The 19,541-nt window shown below is 45.1% G+C and overlaps 2 protein-coding genes across 2 annotated transcripts; both read right to left on the bottom strand.

Annotated features, from left to right (window-relative positions):
* Positions 1-7,858, bottom strand: SF3B6 (splicing factor 3b subunit 6). The gene is made up of 4 exons (XM_082672434.1): positions 7,675-7,858; positions 4,976-5,094; positions 523-661; positions 1-348 (listed from the first exon to the last, which is right to left on the bottom strand). The coding sequence occupies exons 1-4, from the start codon at positions 7,702-7,704 to the stop codon at positions 259-261; spliced, it is 378 nt and encodes a 125-aa protein (XP_082528560.1). The 5' UTR covers positions 7,705-7,858; the 3' UTR covers positions 1-258.
* A 684-nt stretch (positions 7,859-8,542) lies between these two features.
* On the bottom strand, positions 8,543-14,659 carry TP53I3 (tumor protein p53 inducible protein 3; the record flags this gene model as incomplete). Its single annotated transcript, XM_082671865.1, is given in 6 exon segments — positions 8,543-8,725; positions 9,512-9,708; positions 10,614-10,826; positions 12,003-12,162; positions 12,166-12,264; positions 14,391-14,659. Coding segments are annotated over 6 exon segments (990 nt in total). The 5' UTR covers positions 14,529-14,659.
* Positions 14,660-19,541: the final 4,882 nt, after the last annotated feature.

Here is a 19,541-nt window from a genome sequence, read left to right on the forward strand (position 1 = left end):
TACGGTTCAAATGCTGTTTTATTATTTTTTTTCTGGTATAATACAGGAGGAGAAATTTTAAGAGAAAACACTGACATGTTTTACAAAAAGCTACAAGTTTATTAACATAATATATTCTAAAATATATCAAAGTTTCAAGGAGGTCTTTTTGAATCTCAAATAAGAAATCACAACATTCACTATTAGTTAAAAAAAAAAAAGGGTAGTGGTGGTCATTCATGGGTTTTAAACAGTCCAAAATGAAAATGCAGAAAACGTTTACTTTGGTGGATCTGTGTTGATGCCGTATTTCTCCTTGAGAAGCTTCAACTGTTCTTCCTTCTTCTTTGTGTCCATCTTCTGAAATGCCTGAAAATGTGGTAAGCATCAAAGTTAACAGTTACCAATCTACAGTCAAATGAATTTCACCAATAGCAGTAGCTAGAAAAGAACTCAGGGTACACATCTCCCCTAGTGCTGGTACAGCTCTCTACTAACTCTTACATGGGGTCCCCACGTGATGAGAACCATGGCCATACTTACCCTGTTGGCATTATAGTACAAAACCACGAGGTATCTGTTGCAAACATTGAATCCTGACAGGTGATCACACGCATTCTTGGCATCAAAGATGTCTTCATAGACCACATAAGCTGTTCCTCTAGTTTCAGGTGTGTTCCCCCTACCGAGTTGAATCGGACTTAATTAAAATACACATTTACCTGAAAACCATTAAAGGAAATAGATACTATGGACAGGTATGCTGGATGAGCCTATAATTTCTCAAAACATGTAATTTTTGTTTTTATTTTAAGTAAAATAGCTCAGGTTAAACTTACTGTTATATCAAGAATACTAATATGGCTACTAAAGCAATAGCAGCAAAGAACTAGCTTGAAACCTTCAGTTTTCATGTTCACTGCTCTAGTCTTTCCTACTTCTCATACTAAGAATCAATTTTCAGTTTTACACTGGAAAGTATGCTACCTTAGGATGATAGTTGTGATTAGTCAGCAGTGTCTAGAATGGGGTTTTTCTTACTATGCATTTATGCAACAGAACCAATACTTTAGTTATTTACCACCCTAGTCCCTTGTTTCTAAAGATTCTGATTTTCTCCCTCACTCTAATTTTAGTTCCAGTCCTTAAAAATAAGACAACCTCGGGATCTCCCTGGCGGTCCAGTGGTTAAAACTCCGAGCTTCCACTGCAGAGGGCATGGGTTCAATCCCTAGTCAGGGAACTAAGACACATACCACACAGTGCGGCCAAAACCACTCCCCCAACAAACAAAAAAACCCACAAAAAATCTCCATCAATGTAGGGGACAAAAGTTTCTGGGTAATATTTTACTAAAGTTTACCAAATCCATAAAAATAAAACCATTTTGTGTCTGTAGAAGGAGCTGGGGTTGGAAGGAAGCCCCTACCAGGAAGATAGCAAAATTATAAATGATACACAGGAAAACAGCAACCACCATCCTTTATGGCCAGGAAAGGATGTCCTCCAATGTAAAGAGCCAATGTAGTTTCTTACACTTTTCTTAGAAGATTCATTGCTTGCTTGCTTATGTATTTATTTGGCTGCACCACGTGGCATGCGGCATCTTAGTTCCCCAACCAGGAATTGAACCTGTGTCCCCTGCAGTGGAAGCTCGGAGTCCTAATCACTGGACCACCAGGGAATTCCCCCAAGATTCACTGCCCTTTTAAAACAAGCGTCAACTCCCAACTTTCACACATTCATTTTTAATAATATGTGCACTTTTATGCATTACACAGCCCTGTGTAGCTGGAGAAAAGGGCTGGGTCTCTGGAGGGATTGGGTTTGAAGTGTGCTTGTTGGTGGGGTTACCTGTGAGCCAGAGCAGAATGCTGGAAGGTGGCTGGAAGTGGAAAGCGGAAGCTGGATCTCACTCATGGATATGGGGCTGCTTCTTGTGTAGGTGTTCCTTGCCACCTCCTCTCCTCACCTCACCAGCTTCCGTTAGGGGAGGAGCTAGGGAAGTGTGAGGAGCAACAAACTGCAGGTGGCAGATGGCCATGTGCTTGTGAGTGGGGACAGCTGGCAGAGGTCCCATTCAGCTTATGTTCCAGTAAGCTAAAGATGGATCCCCTTTCCTCCATCTGTGTTCTATCCACCCAATGCAACTGCAGAATAAGGTTTATTAACTGCCACAGTCCCTGCAGAGGTTCAAGGAAAGGCAGTGGGCCCCATGGGAAGGGGAGGCACCTGCCTAGATTTGATCTAGGATGAGACTACAGTCTTGGGCGCTGGTCAGAGCTTGTGCTTCCTGTAAAAGGGGATGGGATAGGTATAGGGCGCCGGGTGGTTGGAGGGTGCCAGTGTCATCAAACACTCTCACTTTGTCAGGTTACATGGGCCTGATGAAAAATTTTATAATATTCTTTACTTTCTGCAAATAATCTAACAACTTTTGGACTTTTGACTTTTGACTTTTAACCATTTTCTTAAATGCTTTAGGTATGAAAATTGGGACTACCCAAAGGAAAAAAAACACTGTCCCTAAGATTTTCCCAAAAAGTCTACCTAATTTTTCCTTCAGAATAAAACCATAAAAAACTCAACAACAATTTAAGTTCCTTAAGGGCAAACATGACCTTATATTTTATTTTACTCCCACAGTGCTATGCATTCAGCAAGTGCTAATAAGCATTTGAAGGGTGGAGATCTACTTTCTCCTATTAGTTCTCTCACACATCTTTTCTCCAGGAAGCTAACAGAACAAATCAAAACAAAACAAAAGCATCTCTCTTCTTTCCTCTTACATCTTCTTAGGAAGTAGAATAGGGAGAGGCGCTAATTCCATTTTAAAGACTCTCCATCTCAATTTAAAAAAGCGGTACCGATGAACCTAGTGGCAGGGCAGGAATAAAGATGCAGACGTAGAGAACAGACTTGAGGGCATGGGGCTGGGCGGGGTGGGGGGGAACTGGGACGAAGTGAGAGAGTAGCATGGACATATATATACACTACCAAATGTAAAATGGATGGCTAGTGGGAAGCTGCTGCGTAGCACAGGGAGATCAGCTCGGTGCTCTGTGACGACCTAGAGGGATGGAATAGGGAGGGTGGAAAGGAGGCTCAAGAGGGAGGGGAGGGCTTCCCTGGTGGCGCAGTGGTAGGGAGTCTGCCTGCCAATGTGCGGGACACGGGTTTGTGCCCCGGTCCGGGGGGAATCCTGCACACCACGGAGCGGCTGGGCCCGTGAGCCATGGCTGCTGAGCCTGCGCGTCCGGAGCCTGTGCTCTGCAACGGGAGAGGCCACAGCAGGGAGAGGCCTGCGTACCACAAAAAAAAAAAAAAAAAAAAAAAAAGAGGGAGGGGATATGGGGATATATGTATACATATAGCTGATTCACTTTTATTGTACAGCAGAAACTAGCAAAACATTGTAAAGCATTTATACTGCAATGAAGATGTAAAAAAAAAAAGACTCTCCATCTCAAGTGCCCCAGCCCCTAATTATCAACCTAATATCTTGATCTCCATATTGTAATTTTAATTAAAAACATGTACTTGCTACCTACTATATGTTAAGCACTAAGTCAACATTATTTTCTTGATTGGTGGTAAAAGCTTAAAGTGAAAACAAGAAAACCTAATCATGTAACTTAACCTCTCTGAGCTTTAGCTGCTTCATGTGTCAAATAGTGACATCAGGCTCCATCACCTGTCCTACCTTACTCATGGCTTTAATAATCAAAATCAAAGCACCGAGAGTCTACTACATGCCAATTAAGGTGACCAATTATCCTACATGTGAGGAAAAAGCTGGGCAACTTGTCTAGGGTCACATGGCTAGTAAAAGGGCCTGCAGTAGAATCTCGTCTCCTGAGCCCTAAGTCAGGGATTCTTCTGTACACTATTCTTGTATGTCTAGAACAGGAGTTCTCAACCTAGAGTCCATGTACCCACTGAAATCACTTGCAAAACGTTGTGTGTATTCTGTAGAAAGGGTCAAAAGCTTTTATCAAATATGCAAAGAGAGTTCCTAAAAAGGACAGCTGCTCTATAACACTTCATTTTCATCCCTGTTTGAGTACCAATGATGATATATTTCTAGCTCTTGGTTTACTTTTTGGAGGGATAGTGATCATTGTAAAGGAAAGTCCTCAAGATCTCAGAGTTCTAAAAGCCACGGAGGAACTCTCAAGTCATGAAAGAAAATGTATTAAGAAAGGGATATTCCAATTAAAAATAAAAAGCTTAGAAATCCTCTTAGATGGACTCAGGTAATTGGCTTATGTATACTAGTTAAAATGACAGCAGCTGTGGTACTGTGTAGAGATTCAATTTAGAATCAGAAGATTTTATCACTAAATAGCTGTGTGAAGCTAGAAAGGTACTTTACTCTCTAAGCCTTAGTCTCACCTGTGAAAGAGACACTCTCACCTCCACACAGGGCTGTAGTGTTGGTGATGCAAACAAAAGCACCTATTACAACTGGCATATAGCAGATGTTAAACATCATTTGAAGGTATGAACCCCAATCTTTAAATTAAAACATGGGTTTATGTTATAATTATTTTGCCCTATACTTTTAAATCTTCAATAGAAAGCTATAGTTGAAAAAAAAAGCCTTTTTCTGTTACTTTTATATCCCTTTGCACAGCTTATTCAGAAATTCTGGAATCAGTAAAGGAGATGGTGAAGAGTGTTGAGAGAGTTAGAGTTAATGCATATAAAAACCACAGTAGAGTACTTCTTAACAAACAGTAGGTATGTAATAAATGTTGGTTCTTTCTCTTCCCACCCATTCCCCTCAAACCACTCATTACTACTTCATGCTCTCTATAATTTCACAACTACCATTCTTGGCTCTCACTGAGCTGGATCATGAGGGTCTCTGTAGGTACTTTTCCCTTGGTCTCTAGGCTCTTGGTTAGGCCCTCTGTCAGCTATAATTCTGAGATTATAAATTACACAATCATTTTCTTTTAAATGACATTTCAAATGTCTCAGTAAGACTCACACTCTGATTTGACGAATAGGTCCATATTTCCCAAATATATCATACATTTCTTCAGCCGTGATTTTGTAGGGCAAATTTCTTATATACAAAATTCGATTTACTTCAGGTGGAAGTCGAATCTAAAATGAAAAATAATGTGTTGTCACTATAATCAGAGGCAGGAGTGCTATCATTTAAAAAAAATTCTCATAATAAATTCTAATAAAGATGATGCATAATTTTTATAAGCCAAGAATTATAATCTGATATTACTGAAAATGGCACGCTCTTTGGAAAAGCATTGGTTTTAGGGAGGACTATTAGTAGGAACTAATAAGGGGCTACTACAAAACCCAGGTTTTCAGTCACTACAGGTAAACAAAGATCTCCAACCTCATTTAAAAGTCCTCAATGCCACAGACATGTGTGGGACAGAACAAGGGAACTGTTCCTGTTTGCTGGATAATAAAACTCCCACTGATAACCATTCTCGGGTCTTCTCAGAAACTTGTTCTATCAATGATCTCTTTCTTTTGAATTTACAGCCTTTCCCTCACCATTGGCTTCCTTTATTACTCATGTGAGCAGCTGCTTATGTACTCCCAACTGTTACACAAAACAAAACACTTATTTGGATCCCTCTTCATTCACTCAAATATTTAATAAGTGCCTTCGTTAATACACCAGGCAAGGCAAGGTATTAGGATTACAGAGTGAAGGAAAAAAGACAAGTTTTCTGCCTTTCCTGAATTTATCAGCCCTCTATTTGCTATCCTATCTTGCTCTTTTTTCTTTTCTCTCAGTCAAGCATATGAAAAGAGGCAGGTTATACTCACTGCTTCTTCAGTTCATAACACTCATCAGCCTACCACAATCTAGCTCCTACTCCAGCACGCTGATGAAAAATGCTTTTAGGCACTAAGACCTTTCACTTGCAGTGTTCTTTTTTTTTTTGCATTAAAAAAATTTTTTTTTGGAGTACAGTATTCAATTCTCATCAACTTAATTTCTCTGAGGCTTCTGACACTGTTGACTATTACGTTTTTGACCTTTCTTGACACTCTTTCCTTGGATTCCTCCTAACTCTCTGGCTAGCTGTTCTCAGTCTTCTTTGTCATTAAAATAGGCTCTTCCACAGAGTTTCACCTTTAGACTTCTTGACTCTCTGTATACTCCCCTTAACTCTACATTCTCTTAACCATACACGTTTTCCACACTGAGTCGATGACTCTCAAATATGTATCTCTGGTCCAGATTTCACTCCTGTGCTTCTTATTAACATACTTAATTACATACTAGACATTAATTTGCTCAATAACTATTAAACTGGCAACTACTTCAGGCATTAACCTAAGTGTTGTATAAATGGAAGAATAAGATACTTATTCCCTGCCCTCAAATGGTGACAAATGGTAAACAAATAAGTACAATAAAGTTTTAGACTTTAAGATTTAAGGTTAAGTTCAAATAGATGATAAACACTGTCAGACAATCACAATATACATCTCCAGTAAATCTGCTTTCTCACTCTGCAAGAGACTATATCACATTTTCCCTTCTTTCCTCAAACCTTACCATCACCACTCCCTCTAACATCCGAGTTGAGCTGTACCCTCTCTTCCCTGCTCATCCCAGGTGATAACCTTGGCTCTTGTTTATTGGAGAAAATAGATGCGACCAAATGGTAAGTACCTTATATTCAATATGCATTCATGCATATCCAGCCACTTTCCCTCTCATTGCTATGCCAACCCCTCACCTACCCCAAACTGATCCTGAACTTAACCCACCTTTCTCCTACATCATCAGTTTCTCCGGCTCTACTGGATCATTCCCATTGGCATACAAATACACCTTGTATCACACATCCTAAGAAAAGTTAACTATCATCCAATTTCTTTTCTCCCTATTTACGAGAAAATTTGTGGAAAGAGCTGTCTCCATTTTCTCAACTTCTACCTTCTTTTCATCCCACCACATCCCACATTTCATCCACTGAAATGATTATCATCAAAGTTACCAAAAATCTTCATCTCACTATATTTAACTGTCTTCACCTTACTGTACCTCTCAGCATCTTAAGATCTGACTACTCTTTCTCCTAAGATAATTTTTCTTAGGTTTCCATAACACCCCGACTCCCTAATATTACAATGTAAGCAGCAGGCCTTTCTGTTTTATTCTAGGTATCTCCGATACCTAGACTAGTGTCTGGCACATAGTAAGTGTTCAATAAATATGACTGATTTATTGTATCCTATCTCTCAAGTCTGGTACATACTAGGTGCTCAAAATTATCACTGAAAACATTAATGAAGGATCCAAAAAGCTCCATGATCTGAGGAGACTTCCAGGTTCCAGCTGCCTGTTAAGCATAAGTTATTTATTGCGGACTCATCTGTGCTACCGACTTTTAGGCCGAGGAGAAGATCCTGACGCCGGGTCCTCGGTGCAGGTGAAGCAACACAGGCTGTTAACACTATCACTGACACTAGGATAACAGACTTAAAGGAACTCTCAAAAGGGGTAGGGGCGGAAGTGTGGCTCAAGGAGCACATCCCTAAGGACCGGTCCAGGATGGAATCCCCCCTGACAGGTCAGTAACTTCTGGGCTTCCCCGCCTAGGGGACGGAGGAAGGCCAAGAATGCTCTGATTACGCCAATGAGAAAGCCCAGCAGCGAAGTGCTCCCCCTCCTCGACAGAAGTCCCAGACACTCACGTTCGCTCTCTTGGCCGCTTGCATCGCCATCTTGGCAGACTGATGAGGTTACCGCAGCAAATACGTGAATTCCTCCACACTCCTCCGAAGCTCGCTCAGCTTCGAGTGCAACAAGGCGTCAGACGCAAGACATCAACGTCCAGACCCCGCCGGAAGCTGTTCTAACACACCGGAATACCACCGCCTCACGCCGAAACGTGCTGACGTAGTCTCCCCTCAGGAAAAGACTCCGGGGCAAAACAGGGCTGAGAGACTTAAGAGGCCGGAAGGTTGAAAGGCGGGACCTGGGCTTAAGAAGGGGCGGTGTTCCGGTCGCGGAGGCCCAGAGCAGCGGAAGCTGGCAGAAGGGGGTGGAGCCTGAGGAGAGCTGTGAGAGCTGGGTCTGCGCCTGGGTGAGTTGCCGGGGAGGGCGGGGACTACAGTGGGGTCCGGGCCTGCGGGGCGCGCGCTGCTGTGCGGGGGATGCGTGGGTGTGCCTGGGCCCCTGACAGTGCACTAAGACGAGCCTGCAGGGTTCTGGCTGATTGGGTCGTGGCCGACGCTCTACTCCGTACCCAGAACCCCTGGCGCTGGCTCAGCCCCCAAAGTTCAGCATCAGCTGACCGGGCCTCTTCTGTAATCTCCTCGGCGATGCCAGTCCCGACTCCCACCTCACCCCCACCCTGACGGCCACAGTCCACGCGCCACTCTTCAAGTCCACTCTTTATTTCCTTAGACCGGCTTTGCACTGATCGTTTGAGGCTCGGAGAGGAACAGGGGATTACAGGCGAGCCTGGTGTAGCACCCGGTCGCCTGAGTACTGTGAATTTTCTCCAAGTTTGCTCTTGGAAGACCTGAGGTAGCCTTGTCCTGTACTGCCCCTCCTCCTTCACTGGGGCAGCTCCAGGACGATTTTGCCCACATTCTTGTTAGTCTCCATGTACGCATGGGCTTCTTGGATTTCAGTTATGGGGTAGACTCTGTCCAGAACCGGCAGTAAACTTTGAGGGTTCCCCGTGGAGAAGTGGGGCAAAATTTGATCTGTGAAAGCCTTCACCAGCATCTGTTTGTACTAAGGTAAGGAAAAGGAGACCATCAGCCTGGACAGAGGCCTTACCTTGCCACTCCCCACCCTGCTTAGTCTTTCTGCTTTCTCTGAAACTTGTACACATCTGAAAAGTCACACAAGGGTATGTAATCCCTTCACTACCAGCATGTATGTGCATGTCCCTAGATTTGTAAGCTCTATTCTGTCCCAGATAAAGACCGAAGCTTGGAGAAAATATTAGTGTCACTGAAAGCTGAAGGGCTGTTTTTAAATAAAGACTTCAAGCAGGAGGCAGCCACAGACAGGACTTAATATAGGTTCAATTCAAAAGGGATGCTTAACCTCTGCTATCCCCCCAGCAGTTGTGAAACCTTGTTACAAAACTCCCAAAGCTGGCACCTGCTGGAATGCCACACAGAAAAGATTTCATGAATGTATAATCTGTTAAAGGTAGAAGCTTACTAACCTTACTTACCTAAGAGGCTTTCTTAGCACACTGAGAACAGTTCTGCCTTTGAAAACAAAGTCTTGGAACTATTAGTAGTATTTCCTAATATGGTCAATGCTTTGTTCATTGTTATAAAGTTTACATAATACATTACCCTCCTTCCAAGATGTTGAGGCCTTTATCAACCAATTTTAATTAGTTCTGTGAAATTAGGTTACCTATTTATACACAGAGGGGCAGGTTTCTATTAATACATAGGCTCTCTAACTTAATATATGATCTTACTTTCTCAGGATTATGTGAATGAATCACACTTTTATGGATAATAGTTAAATCACATTTTCTTTTCACCCATCACTCACCTTTTTGTCCCTAGATCTTAGCAGACTGGTGATCAGACTTCCTCCTTTAAAGAGTATCTTTGAAACCAGAGGCCCACTGATGTCAGCACCTCCCGTCAGACCATAGAGAACCCAGCGACCATCAAGAGCTAGGCAGTTGACATTTTTCTCCCAGTAGGAGCCGCCTATGCAGTCTAGAATAAGGTTGACTCCAGCGCCTTTCACATGAAACACAGATATATGATGCTAGTCAGACACAGAAAGCTTGGTGTGAAATAAGATTACATGGTATATTTGTGGAAATATGGGTATAAATAAATACAAGTGCAAGCAGTAAATCTATAGGTTGGAACTCAGAACATTGCTTATAGAAACATGGTTGTAAATGGAGTTTAGTTGACGGAACTCTATTATACATGTGTGATATTATACATGATCATATTTTATGATCCCTGCCACAGCAGGAGGGAAATGGGGCAGCACCATGATCTGGTATTTCCCCTGACCTCCACGTAAGTAGAGAACCCACTGGCACCCAGGGGAATAGGGGAGATCCACCCCAGGCTACAGGACAGGCTAGTCCATATCTAAGTTATCAAGTGTCTGAGCTGGGTTGCCTGAATCATGGCTTTGTTAGCTTTGTTTTCATCTCTCCTTTTTGACTCATGTGGAACAATGGAAGGGGATGAGCCAAATATATGCAGGTTCAGTTTCAGAATATAGAGGCATACACATCTACTCACCCATTTAGGGAGCTACCTACCCAAGCCTACTCTGACCAGCTCCAAACTGGTTTCTGCTCCATGCCTCCTGTTAATTCACTGCAGAGTGGCTGGTTGGGAAAAAGAGGTCCTGAATAATTCCAGGCCAACTCTGTGTGATTATCCACTTTCTAAAAAGCATATGAATCATATCACTTACAAGAATGCACAGGAAAATCATCTTAGTCCTAAATACTGCCTGCCTGTCTCCAGTGGTCAAACACCAGAGTACTAGAATTTGGCCTGGGCAGTTGTTGTGCTTTTAGCAGAGGGGAGACAGATCCAGAGGCAACTCTGAGGCTGGTGAGGATTTTATTTAATCATCTCTGAAACTCCTGCTGAATTGCAGAAGCTTTATTTACCTTTGCTGAATTTCAGTGTTGCTTCAGAAAAATCCTCTTCTTTGTAATTGAATCCAGCAGGTGCTCCAAGCGTTTCTGCCATTTGAAGCCTGTGCTGGGAGCCAGCTGTGACCAGAGGAACAGCTCCAGCCATCTGGGTAAGTTGGATGGCAGCTGTGCCCACACCACTTGCTCCTGCATGGATTAGCACAGAGTCTCCAGCCTGAACATTTCCTGCGACAGAAAGTACAGGAACCATTTTCTTTGCTTTGCAACTGCTACACATTCTCCATATAGGCTTATTCTACCATAATCACCTGGCCCTGAGACCACCAAATGTCAAATCTCTGGCTGTTTTGAGAGCACATATTGACTTTTTGTCTTACTGCCTCTGGTCAAAGTGGGAAACAACTTTTGGAAACAGTTACTAGCAGCCACATCCATAATCTCTGTTCTACCTGTGAAATAATACAAAAACATATCTCTGACCTATACCTGAATGAGTAAGAATAACCACCATTCCCGCTGTCACTACCTGAAGGCAGCCCCTCTTCAGTCTGAAACTGGCCTCCAGCTGGTCTCACAAATCCAGGCCCCACACACAGCCACCAGGCTCCTCCTGAAATGGAGCTTTCATTATGTCACTTTCTCCTCAAAATGTCAAGTGGTTCTTGATTGGTTTTCGTGTCAAGTCCAAATAGCCTGCCATTCAAGGCCACCACAATCTAGTTGCAGTCTCATCTTTCATAAATTACAGTTGTCATCCTTCACTTCTGAGTGAAGCAGCTGATCTCACCTTGACCCTCTTAGGCCACCTTGGTATGCCATCTGTCCATCACAGCTCTACCACCCTTCAAGGCCTTCTGTTCCAGAAAGCCTTCTCGGACCCCCTTTGCCCACACCAACTTTTCCCATCTTGAGCTTCTGTTGTAGTTAGAGCCAGGGCCACCCTTCCAAACACTGTGGTTGTCTTGCCAGTTACACTGGTCTCCCCAAAGCCAGGGACCCTCATGTAAGCTCTTTGCTGGCCTCAGTGGGATTGGGGAGGAATTAAAGAGTTGATTGAATGGCTTCTTCTGCTGTGCTAGGGCTCCCAGAGAGAAGCTTAGCCTGACTGAGAAGCTGGGACTACTGCTGGGCTTACTGTGTGAAGATGTGCACAGGCCTTTCATCCAGCGCTTTCCAGGTTTTCTATGTGCTAACCATAATTTTCAGCCTCAGTATTGCTGCACAGTATGAGGACCTGATACTACTGATGGTACAGTAGGCTGAGGTGCTGGGGTTGGGTGTGGCTCAGTGGCCAGATCAAAGCTGCCCTGCAGGACTGCTGGGTTCTGAGGTGGCTGAGTCATGAAGCAATTGAACCATGCTGTATGGAGTAAGCATGAGGTAGGGTGAGGTGGTCCTTACCCAAGAGATGTAACAGCTGGGAGGCGGTGAGCCAGGCCTCTGGGATGGCGGCAGCCTGGGGCATGGTCAGTCCTGCCGGGATGGGCATGAGGAGCCCTTCGGGGACAGTGACATACTGGCCCCCGCTAGGCAGCAGAACTATGGCTGGGTCCCCAATCTTTCAGTGTCCCTGGCAGCCAGGCCCCTGCTCTGCCACGTGTCCAGATGCCTCGAGTCCCCAAATGTTGCTGGCTCCTGGGGGTGGGGCATACTGGCCTTGTCTCTGTAGAGAAAGGGTGCACTAAGTAGTAAACGTGATCAGAATTCTGTGTGTCACCGTCCCTGGCCCTCTTCCCATAGCCCCTTTTTTTTTCCAAGACAAAGTTCAGGGTAAAGTAAGGTGTTTTTTTTTTTTTTTTTTGCGGTACACGGGCCTTTCACTGTTGCGGCCTCTCCCGCTGCGCAGCACAGGCTCCGGACGCACAGGCTCAGTGGCCAAGGCCCACGGGGCCAGCCGCTCCGCGGCATGTGGGATCCTCCCGGACTGGGGCACGAACCCGTGTCCCCTGCATCTGCAGGTGGACTCTCAACCACTGCGCCCAGGGAAGCCCTAAAGTTAGGTTTTTTAATTCAAGAAAAAAGAGAGCAGAGGTGATTTGTTTCATGCAAATAAGAGACTGTAGGTCCCATAATCAGTGGATGTCTAACTGGTAGAGTCCTTAGCTATTTCTCTCATCTAAACCCCTTGTTTTACAAATGAAGAAACTGAGACCTGGGCAGGGAAATGCCTTGTCCAAGGTGGCAAAGCAAATTAATAGCAAGACTGGGAATAAAACCGTGGACTCCTTTTCTTTTCAATTTAATTAAATTAATTTTTTTATACAGCAGATTCTTATTAGTTATCTATTTTATACATATTAGTGTATACATGTCAACCCCAATCTCCCAATTCATCCCACCACCACCCCCGACCCCCCACCCCCACCCCGCAGCTTTCCCCCCTTGGTGTCCATACATTTGTTCTCTACATCTCTGTCTCTATTTCTGCCTTGCAAACCAAACTGTGTACTCCTTAATGATAGTTCTGATATATCAAGTGCCAGGCTCTGTACTTGCTCAACACAGTCTTCAGAAGCCTTCAACCAGATGCTTGAGACCAGAGGGACTGAACTAGGAGTGTGCATCTGAACCATTTGAGGAGCCTTTTCAAAGTACACATGCCTGGGTCCTGGTCCTATTTATTTTGAATAAGTGCCTCCTGTGATTCTGGTGTACATTTCTTAATTCAAAAAATGCAGCTGGCCTAGTTTACTGCTTCAAAAAGAAGTCAGAAGAAAATTCTTAGAGTACTGCCCCCTGCCAGCTCTGGGACCCTCAGAGTGGAAAGAATACAGACTTTGGAGCCTTAAGACAAAGACCTCAATTTGAGTCACAGTTCCCCTGGTTACTAGTGTGTGGCCTTGGGGGGGCTTCCCTGGTGGCGCAGTGGTTAAGAATCCGCCTGCCAATGCAGGGGATACGGGTTCGAGCCCTGGTCCGGGAAGATCCCACATGCCACGGAGCAGCTAAGCTCGTGTGCCACAACTACTGAGCCTGCTCTCTAAAGCCTGCGAGCCACAACTACTGAAGCCCGTGTGCCTAGAGACTGTGCTCCACAATAAGAGAAGCCACCGCAATGAGAAGCCTGCCCACCGCCACTAAGAGTAGCCCCCACTGGCCACAACTAGAGAAAACCTGAACACAGCAACGAAGACCCAACGCAGCCAAAAATAAATTAGTGTGTGGCCTTGGGCTCATTGCTGAACCTCTCTGACCCTCAGTTTCTTTATCTGTCGAATACAAATGGTGAACAGGGCTGCCTGAGGAGTAAAGGAGATAGAGCAAGGTCTAACACTCGCGCACGGGAGCACACACACACACACACGCACGCACGCGCGTCCAGTCTCCTTATCTGCAAACCTGAGCAGACAGTGGTTTGATGCAGGGTGGACTCTGCTGTGCAAACACCCCTGTATTTTGTGTAAACAATGGAGGCTAAGTGGTTCTAGTTTCAGAACCCCCAGCACGCATGATGAGCATTAATGGTAGTGCCTTAGGTCTTTCCTTCATCCTGTGAATATTTATTTTCATTTATTTATTTATTTATTTTTGCGGTAAGCGGGCCTCTCACTGTTGTGGCCTCTCCCGTTGTGGAGCACAGGCTCCGGACGTGCAGGCTCAGCGGCCATGGCTCACGGGTGTAGCCGCTCCGCGGCATGTGGGATCTTCCCGGACCGGGGCACGAACCCGTGTCCCCTGCATCGGCAGGCGGACTCTCAGCCATTGCGCCACCAGGGAAGCCCCTGGTGAATGTTTATTGAAGAACCTGGAGTCCCGCCCAGTCCCAGCCGCTGCCAGACCCCTGGGTACCTGGAGTAAGTCTGCCCGGTTCAGGGCGCTGGCTGCCACCTTCAGGAGGACTTCACCCTCCCCTGGGCTTGGCTTGGCCACTTCCTTCAAGTAAAGGTTTTCTGGTCCTCCGGGCTTATCAAAGTGCACAGCTAACATGTTCTCTGAGGACACAGGGTAGACCGAGGTTCTTTGAGGGGCGCAGCGACTCCTGCCGGCCAGCGGCCTCCCTCAGTCCGTCCGGCCCCAACCCCCTGAGCGCCTTCCCGCGGGGACCCTGCAGCCTCCGGACTGACCCCACGCGGAGGACACAGGCTGGGACGAGGTGCAGAGAGGATGGCCGTGCGGGTTGGCTGCGGCGGAGCAGGAAGACACTGAAGAGCGTCAAGCAAGTTTCATTCCCTCCGAGTTGGAATCCCCCGCCCGCCAGGGTCACTGGAGCCCATGAAAGTTATTTACTTGCTCTGGGTGGCCTCCTCTGCTGCTCCAGGTGACGCGGCGTGGTCCTGCGCCCCCTGCGAGTCCTCGGAGCAGTGGCGCTGCCTCGGCCACCACCACAATGGACGGCTGGACTCTGGGTAGTGCAAACGGTGGGGCTGACCCTCCCCTTCTTCCTTCGCCTCCTTTCCCTTTAAAATGCAAAGCTAGTGGCGGCAAATCAGATTTTCTTTAACTTTGAGCCTCTGGAATCTAGTCTTTCTCTTGGTTTGGCGTGAAATGCTGTTCCAGCCCTCACTTTGAGAAAACTTTTCCGCTCTCTAGGCAGCAAGACGCGAACTCTTGGCAGGCGATCGGTCCATTTCTCAGTCAGGCCAGGCTTTTAGCCCATTTGGGCTTTAAGTCTGGCTTCCTGCCCTTCTTGTGGGCAGGCGTCCCAGTAGGGTGGGCAAGCAGGGTGCTACTGAGAAAAAAGAGGAGCATTAGGGGCAAAGGGAAGGTAAAACAGTCCCGGGATTCTTGTCACTTCTGCGGTTCCTCCAGTCTTTCCAGGGGATGAGGGAGCGGCCTCTAGAAGACGCTGCCCAGTGAGGCAATTTAGCCTGGTTAAAAGCTGTATAAATAGGCTACATCAGGGTTTCTCAACCTTGTTGCAATTGACATTTTGGACTAAATTTTTTTGTTGTGAAAGACTGTCCTGTGCAGCTTGGGATGTTTAGCAGCATCCCTGGTCTCCACCCACTAGATACCAACAACACCCCTATCTAGTTGTGACAATAAAAAAATGTATCGGCATTGCCAGATATCCCTTGGGGGGCAAAATTACTTCTAGTCAAAAACCACTGGGTTGGAAGAATACACATGTATGTGCGCCTGTGTAAAAACAAGATAGGTAGCTTTTTTTCTTTTTTTTTTTTTTTTTTGCGGTATGTAGGCCTCTCACTGTTGTGGCCTCTCCCGTTGCGGAGCAAAGGCACCAGACGCGCGGGCCCAGCGGCCATGGCTCACGGGCCCAGTGGCTCCGCGACATGTGGGATCCTCCCAGACCGGGGCACGAACCCGTGTCCCCTGCATCGGCAGGCAGACTCTCAACCACTGCGCCACCAGGGAAGCCCAAGATAGGTAGCTTTTTTTTCCTCCCCTGCTGGGGGACGGCAGGAGGGCAAAAAAAAAAAAAAAAATCGGATACTTATCTTTATTTTTTTAAATAAATTTTTGTTTATTTATTTATTTTTGACTGCGTTGGTTCTTCGTTGCTGCGCAGGGCCTTTCTCTAGTTGCGGTGAGCGGGGGCTACTCTTCGTTGCGGTGCACGGGCTTCTCATTGCGGTGGCTTCTCGTTGCAGAGCACGGGCTCTAGGCATGTGGGCTTCAGTAGTTGTGGCACGAGGACTCAGTAGTGGGCTTAGTTGCTCTGCGGCATGTGGGACCTTCCTGGACCAGGGCTCGAACCTGTGTCCCCTGCCTTGGCAGGCGGATCATAACCACTGCGCCACCAGGGAAACCCCTGATAACTTAACTTTAAAAAAAAAAAAAAAAGGATACAGCATCTTATGAGCCAATCAAAGAAGCTAAAAATACATTGATTAAACCTAGAAGCCATTTGTTACAAAAACCCCGAGCAAAAGAAGAATAAAAGGAATTGTGTATTATTTACCAAAAACCCGCAGCAAGTACTATCCTAAATGGAAAAACACTAAAACCATTGCAGTTAAAATCAGGAAGTAGATAGGGATGCCCACTATTGACATTATTATTTAACATTACTTGGGAAGTTTTAGTAAATGCACTAATACATACACAAACAAAAGGAAGTAACATATAAACATTGGAAAGTGATAGGACTATCTCTTTTTGCCGTTGATATGAGCGTAGACCTAGAAAACCTAAGGGATGCCAGTAAACAAAACAAAACTAACATTAATGAGATAATTTGTTAGGATGCCTGGATGCAAGATGCGTACACCAAAATCAGTAGCTTTATTCTCCAGCTAAGCACTTAGGGGAAAAAATGGGAGAAATATCCCTTTTACAATAGCACAAGCTGTAAAAGGCTTAGGAATAAGTTTAACTTATTTAAGGAACTTAACTTTAAGAAAGGCATAGGAATTATATATAGAAGACTATAAAACTGTATTGGAGAACAGAAAACAAGATCTGAACAAGTGGAAAAAATCATGCTATGGGGTAAGAAGACAGTACATAAAATTGTCAAATCTACCAGATTAATATATACGTTTATTGTTAATTTAGTTATAATGCCAACAGGGTCTTTTTATTTTTAAAAATTATTTATTTATATTTTTGGCTGCCTTGGGTCTTTGTTACTGCACGCGGGCTTTTCTCTAGTTGCGGCAATCAGGGGCTACTCTTTGTTGCAGTGCACGGGCTTCTTATTGCGGTGGCTTCTCTTGTTGCAGAGCACGGGCTCTAGGCGCCCGGGCTTCAGTAGTTGTGGCTCACGGGCTCACTATCTGTGGCTCACGGGCTCTAGAGCGCAGGCTCAGTAGTTGTGGCTCATGGGCTTAGTTGCTCCGTGGCATGCGGAGTCTTCCCTGAGCAGGGCTTGAACCCGTGTCTCTTGCATTGGCAGGCAGATTCTTTTTTTTTTTTTTTTTTTTGTGGTATGTGGGCCTCTCACTGTTGTGGCCTCTCGTTGTGGAGCACAGGCTCAGGACGCGCAGGCTCAGTGGCCATGCTCACGGGCCCAGCCGCTCTGCGGCATGTGGGATCTTCCAGGACCGGGGCACGAACCCGTGTCCCCTGCATCAGCATGCGGACTCTCAACCACTGCGCCACCAGGGAAGCCCGGCAGGCATATTCTTAACCACTGCGCCACCAGGGAAGCCCAGGTCTTTTTATACATTTATTTATTTTTGGCTACATTGGGTCTTCGTTGCTGCGCATGGGCTTTCTCTAGTTGCGGTGAGCGGGGGCTACTCTTTGTTGCGGTGCATGGGCTTCTCATTGCGGTGGCTTCTCGTTGTGGAGCACAGGCTCTAGAGCGCAGGCTCAGTAGTTGTGGCACACGGGCTTAGTTGCTCCGTGGCATGTGGGATCTTCCCAGACCAGGGCTCGAACCCGTGTCCCCTGCATTGGCAGGCAGATTCTAACCACTGGGCCACCAGGGAATTCCCCCGGGTCTTTTTAAATTGTATAAAATCTTAGAGTATGTGGAAGAGTAAATTCCCCCAAATGGCCAAGAAAAATATGAAAAACAATAGTAAGGAAGACATATTACCAGATGTCAGAAAATATTGTAATGATGATAAAATGACAATATAGTACTTACTTCTGAGGCGTTCCATAGAAATAAAAAACACAAATATGTAAGGACAGACAGAGAGAAATGTTTACTGCAGCATTGATCACAGTGCCAAAAATCTAGAAACAAAATAGATCCCAACACTAGGGGAATGGCTGAATAAATGACGAATACTGTGCATCCATTTGAAAAATGACCAAGAGTTATAGCAGTTGTCACAGAGTGATTTACATGAAACGTTTGTTTAATGAGAGAAACATTGTGTTAAAATAATGACAAAACATCCTCATACACATATACATGACTACACACACACACACACACACACACATATGAGTTACATGAGCATGGAAAAAGATATGGAATCTTTTTATATATATCATTATCTTTATATGTAAGTTGTTTGGGGTTATCTGAAAGAGGGTGATGTCATGGGAGTTAAGGAACAATAAAAAAGGAAAAGAGAAAAAAGTGTATAACTTTTAAGCACTTTATATGTAGAGCTATGTAAAAGAAATTAAATAAGCCTTTAAAATTAAGAAAAAAAATTGAGGAACGTTGAATGGTCCCACTGAACCATATTTCCCTGTAATCACAGCCTATGGGTAGTCCCCTCGCACACTGATTTGGGTTTGACCGTGTGACTTGCTTTGGCCAATGGAACAATGAAAAGTGCTTATAGGGAATTCCCCAGCGGTCGGGGAACTAAGATCCTGCAAGCCACGCAGTGCGACCAAAAAAAAAAGGTGGGGAGGCGCTTATATGTTGAACTTGCCCGCTCTTGCTACTGAACTTTTTCACTGTCATGTGAAGAAGCTTCTTGAGCTACTCTACCAGCGCATGAGACTTCATGGAGCAGAGACAAGCTGTCTGAACTGAGCTCTCCCGGACCAAATAGCCCCAGATGATTTGCAAGTTGACTGAACCTACATGAATGACCTACCGTTGAGATCAGCAGAGGAACTTCCTGACTAATCGCAGACCAAATTATTGACCTACAAAATTGGTTGCAAGTAAAATGATTATTGTTTTAAGCCACTAATATTTGGGGGTTGTTTGTTATGCAGCAATAGATAATGGATACAAAAAGGCTCCTCAAGAAGAGTGAGGCCTCCTCTCCTCTATTCTATCATAATACATCTCTTAATAACACTTGTAGCACTCTATTGTCGGACTTTCTTCCCGACCAGACTGGGGATGTATTAGAGTATCCTAGTCTAGAGTATCCTAGTCATCTCAGTATCCCCTGTGCCTATCACCTAAGTGTTCAATTCAGATTTGTTGACTGAATGAATGATTTCAGATTTACTTGGGATATCGAAGAGTTTGAGCCATTGAAAGAGGCCAGGGAGGGAAGCGCCAGCATTTTAAGAAGAGAAAATCCATGGGAGAAGTGGGGACAACTGCATCTCTGCTGTAATTAACCCCTCTTTTCTGTAGGCCAGGGAGGCGAAAAAACAGCCCCTTTT

The sequence above is a fragment of the Grampus griseus genome (genome assembly GCF_964374135.1).
Source record: "Grampus griseus genome assembly, chromosome: 15".
NCBI lineage: Eukaryota > Metazoa > Chordata > Mammalia > Artiodactyla > Delphinidae > Grampus > Grampus griseus.

Excerpts from the sequence above, each read along its gene's own strand:
- SF3B6 (XM_082672434.1), bottom strand. The coding sequence starts at position 7,704 with ATGGCGATGCAAGCGGCCAAGAGAGCGAAC. Across the intron at positions 5,095-7,674 it reads AAGCGGCCAAGAGAGCGAAC|ATTCGACTTCCACCTGAAGT; the intron begins GTGAGTGTCTGG and ends TTTTCATTTTAG. Across the intron at positions 349-522 it reads TGTACTATAATGCCAACAGG|GCATTTCAGAAGATGGACAC; the intron begins GTAAGTATGGCC and ends CCACATTTTCAG.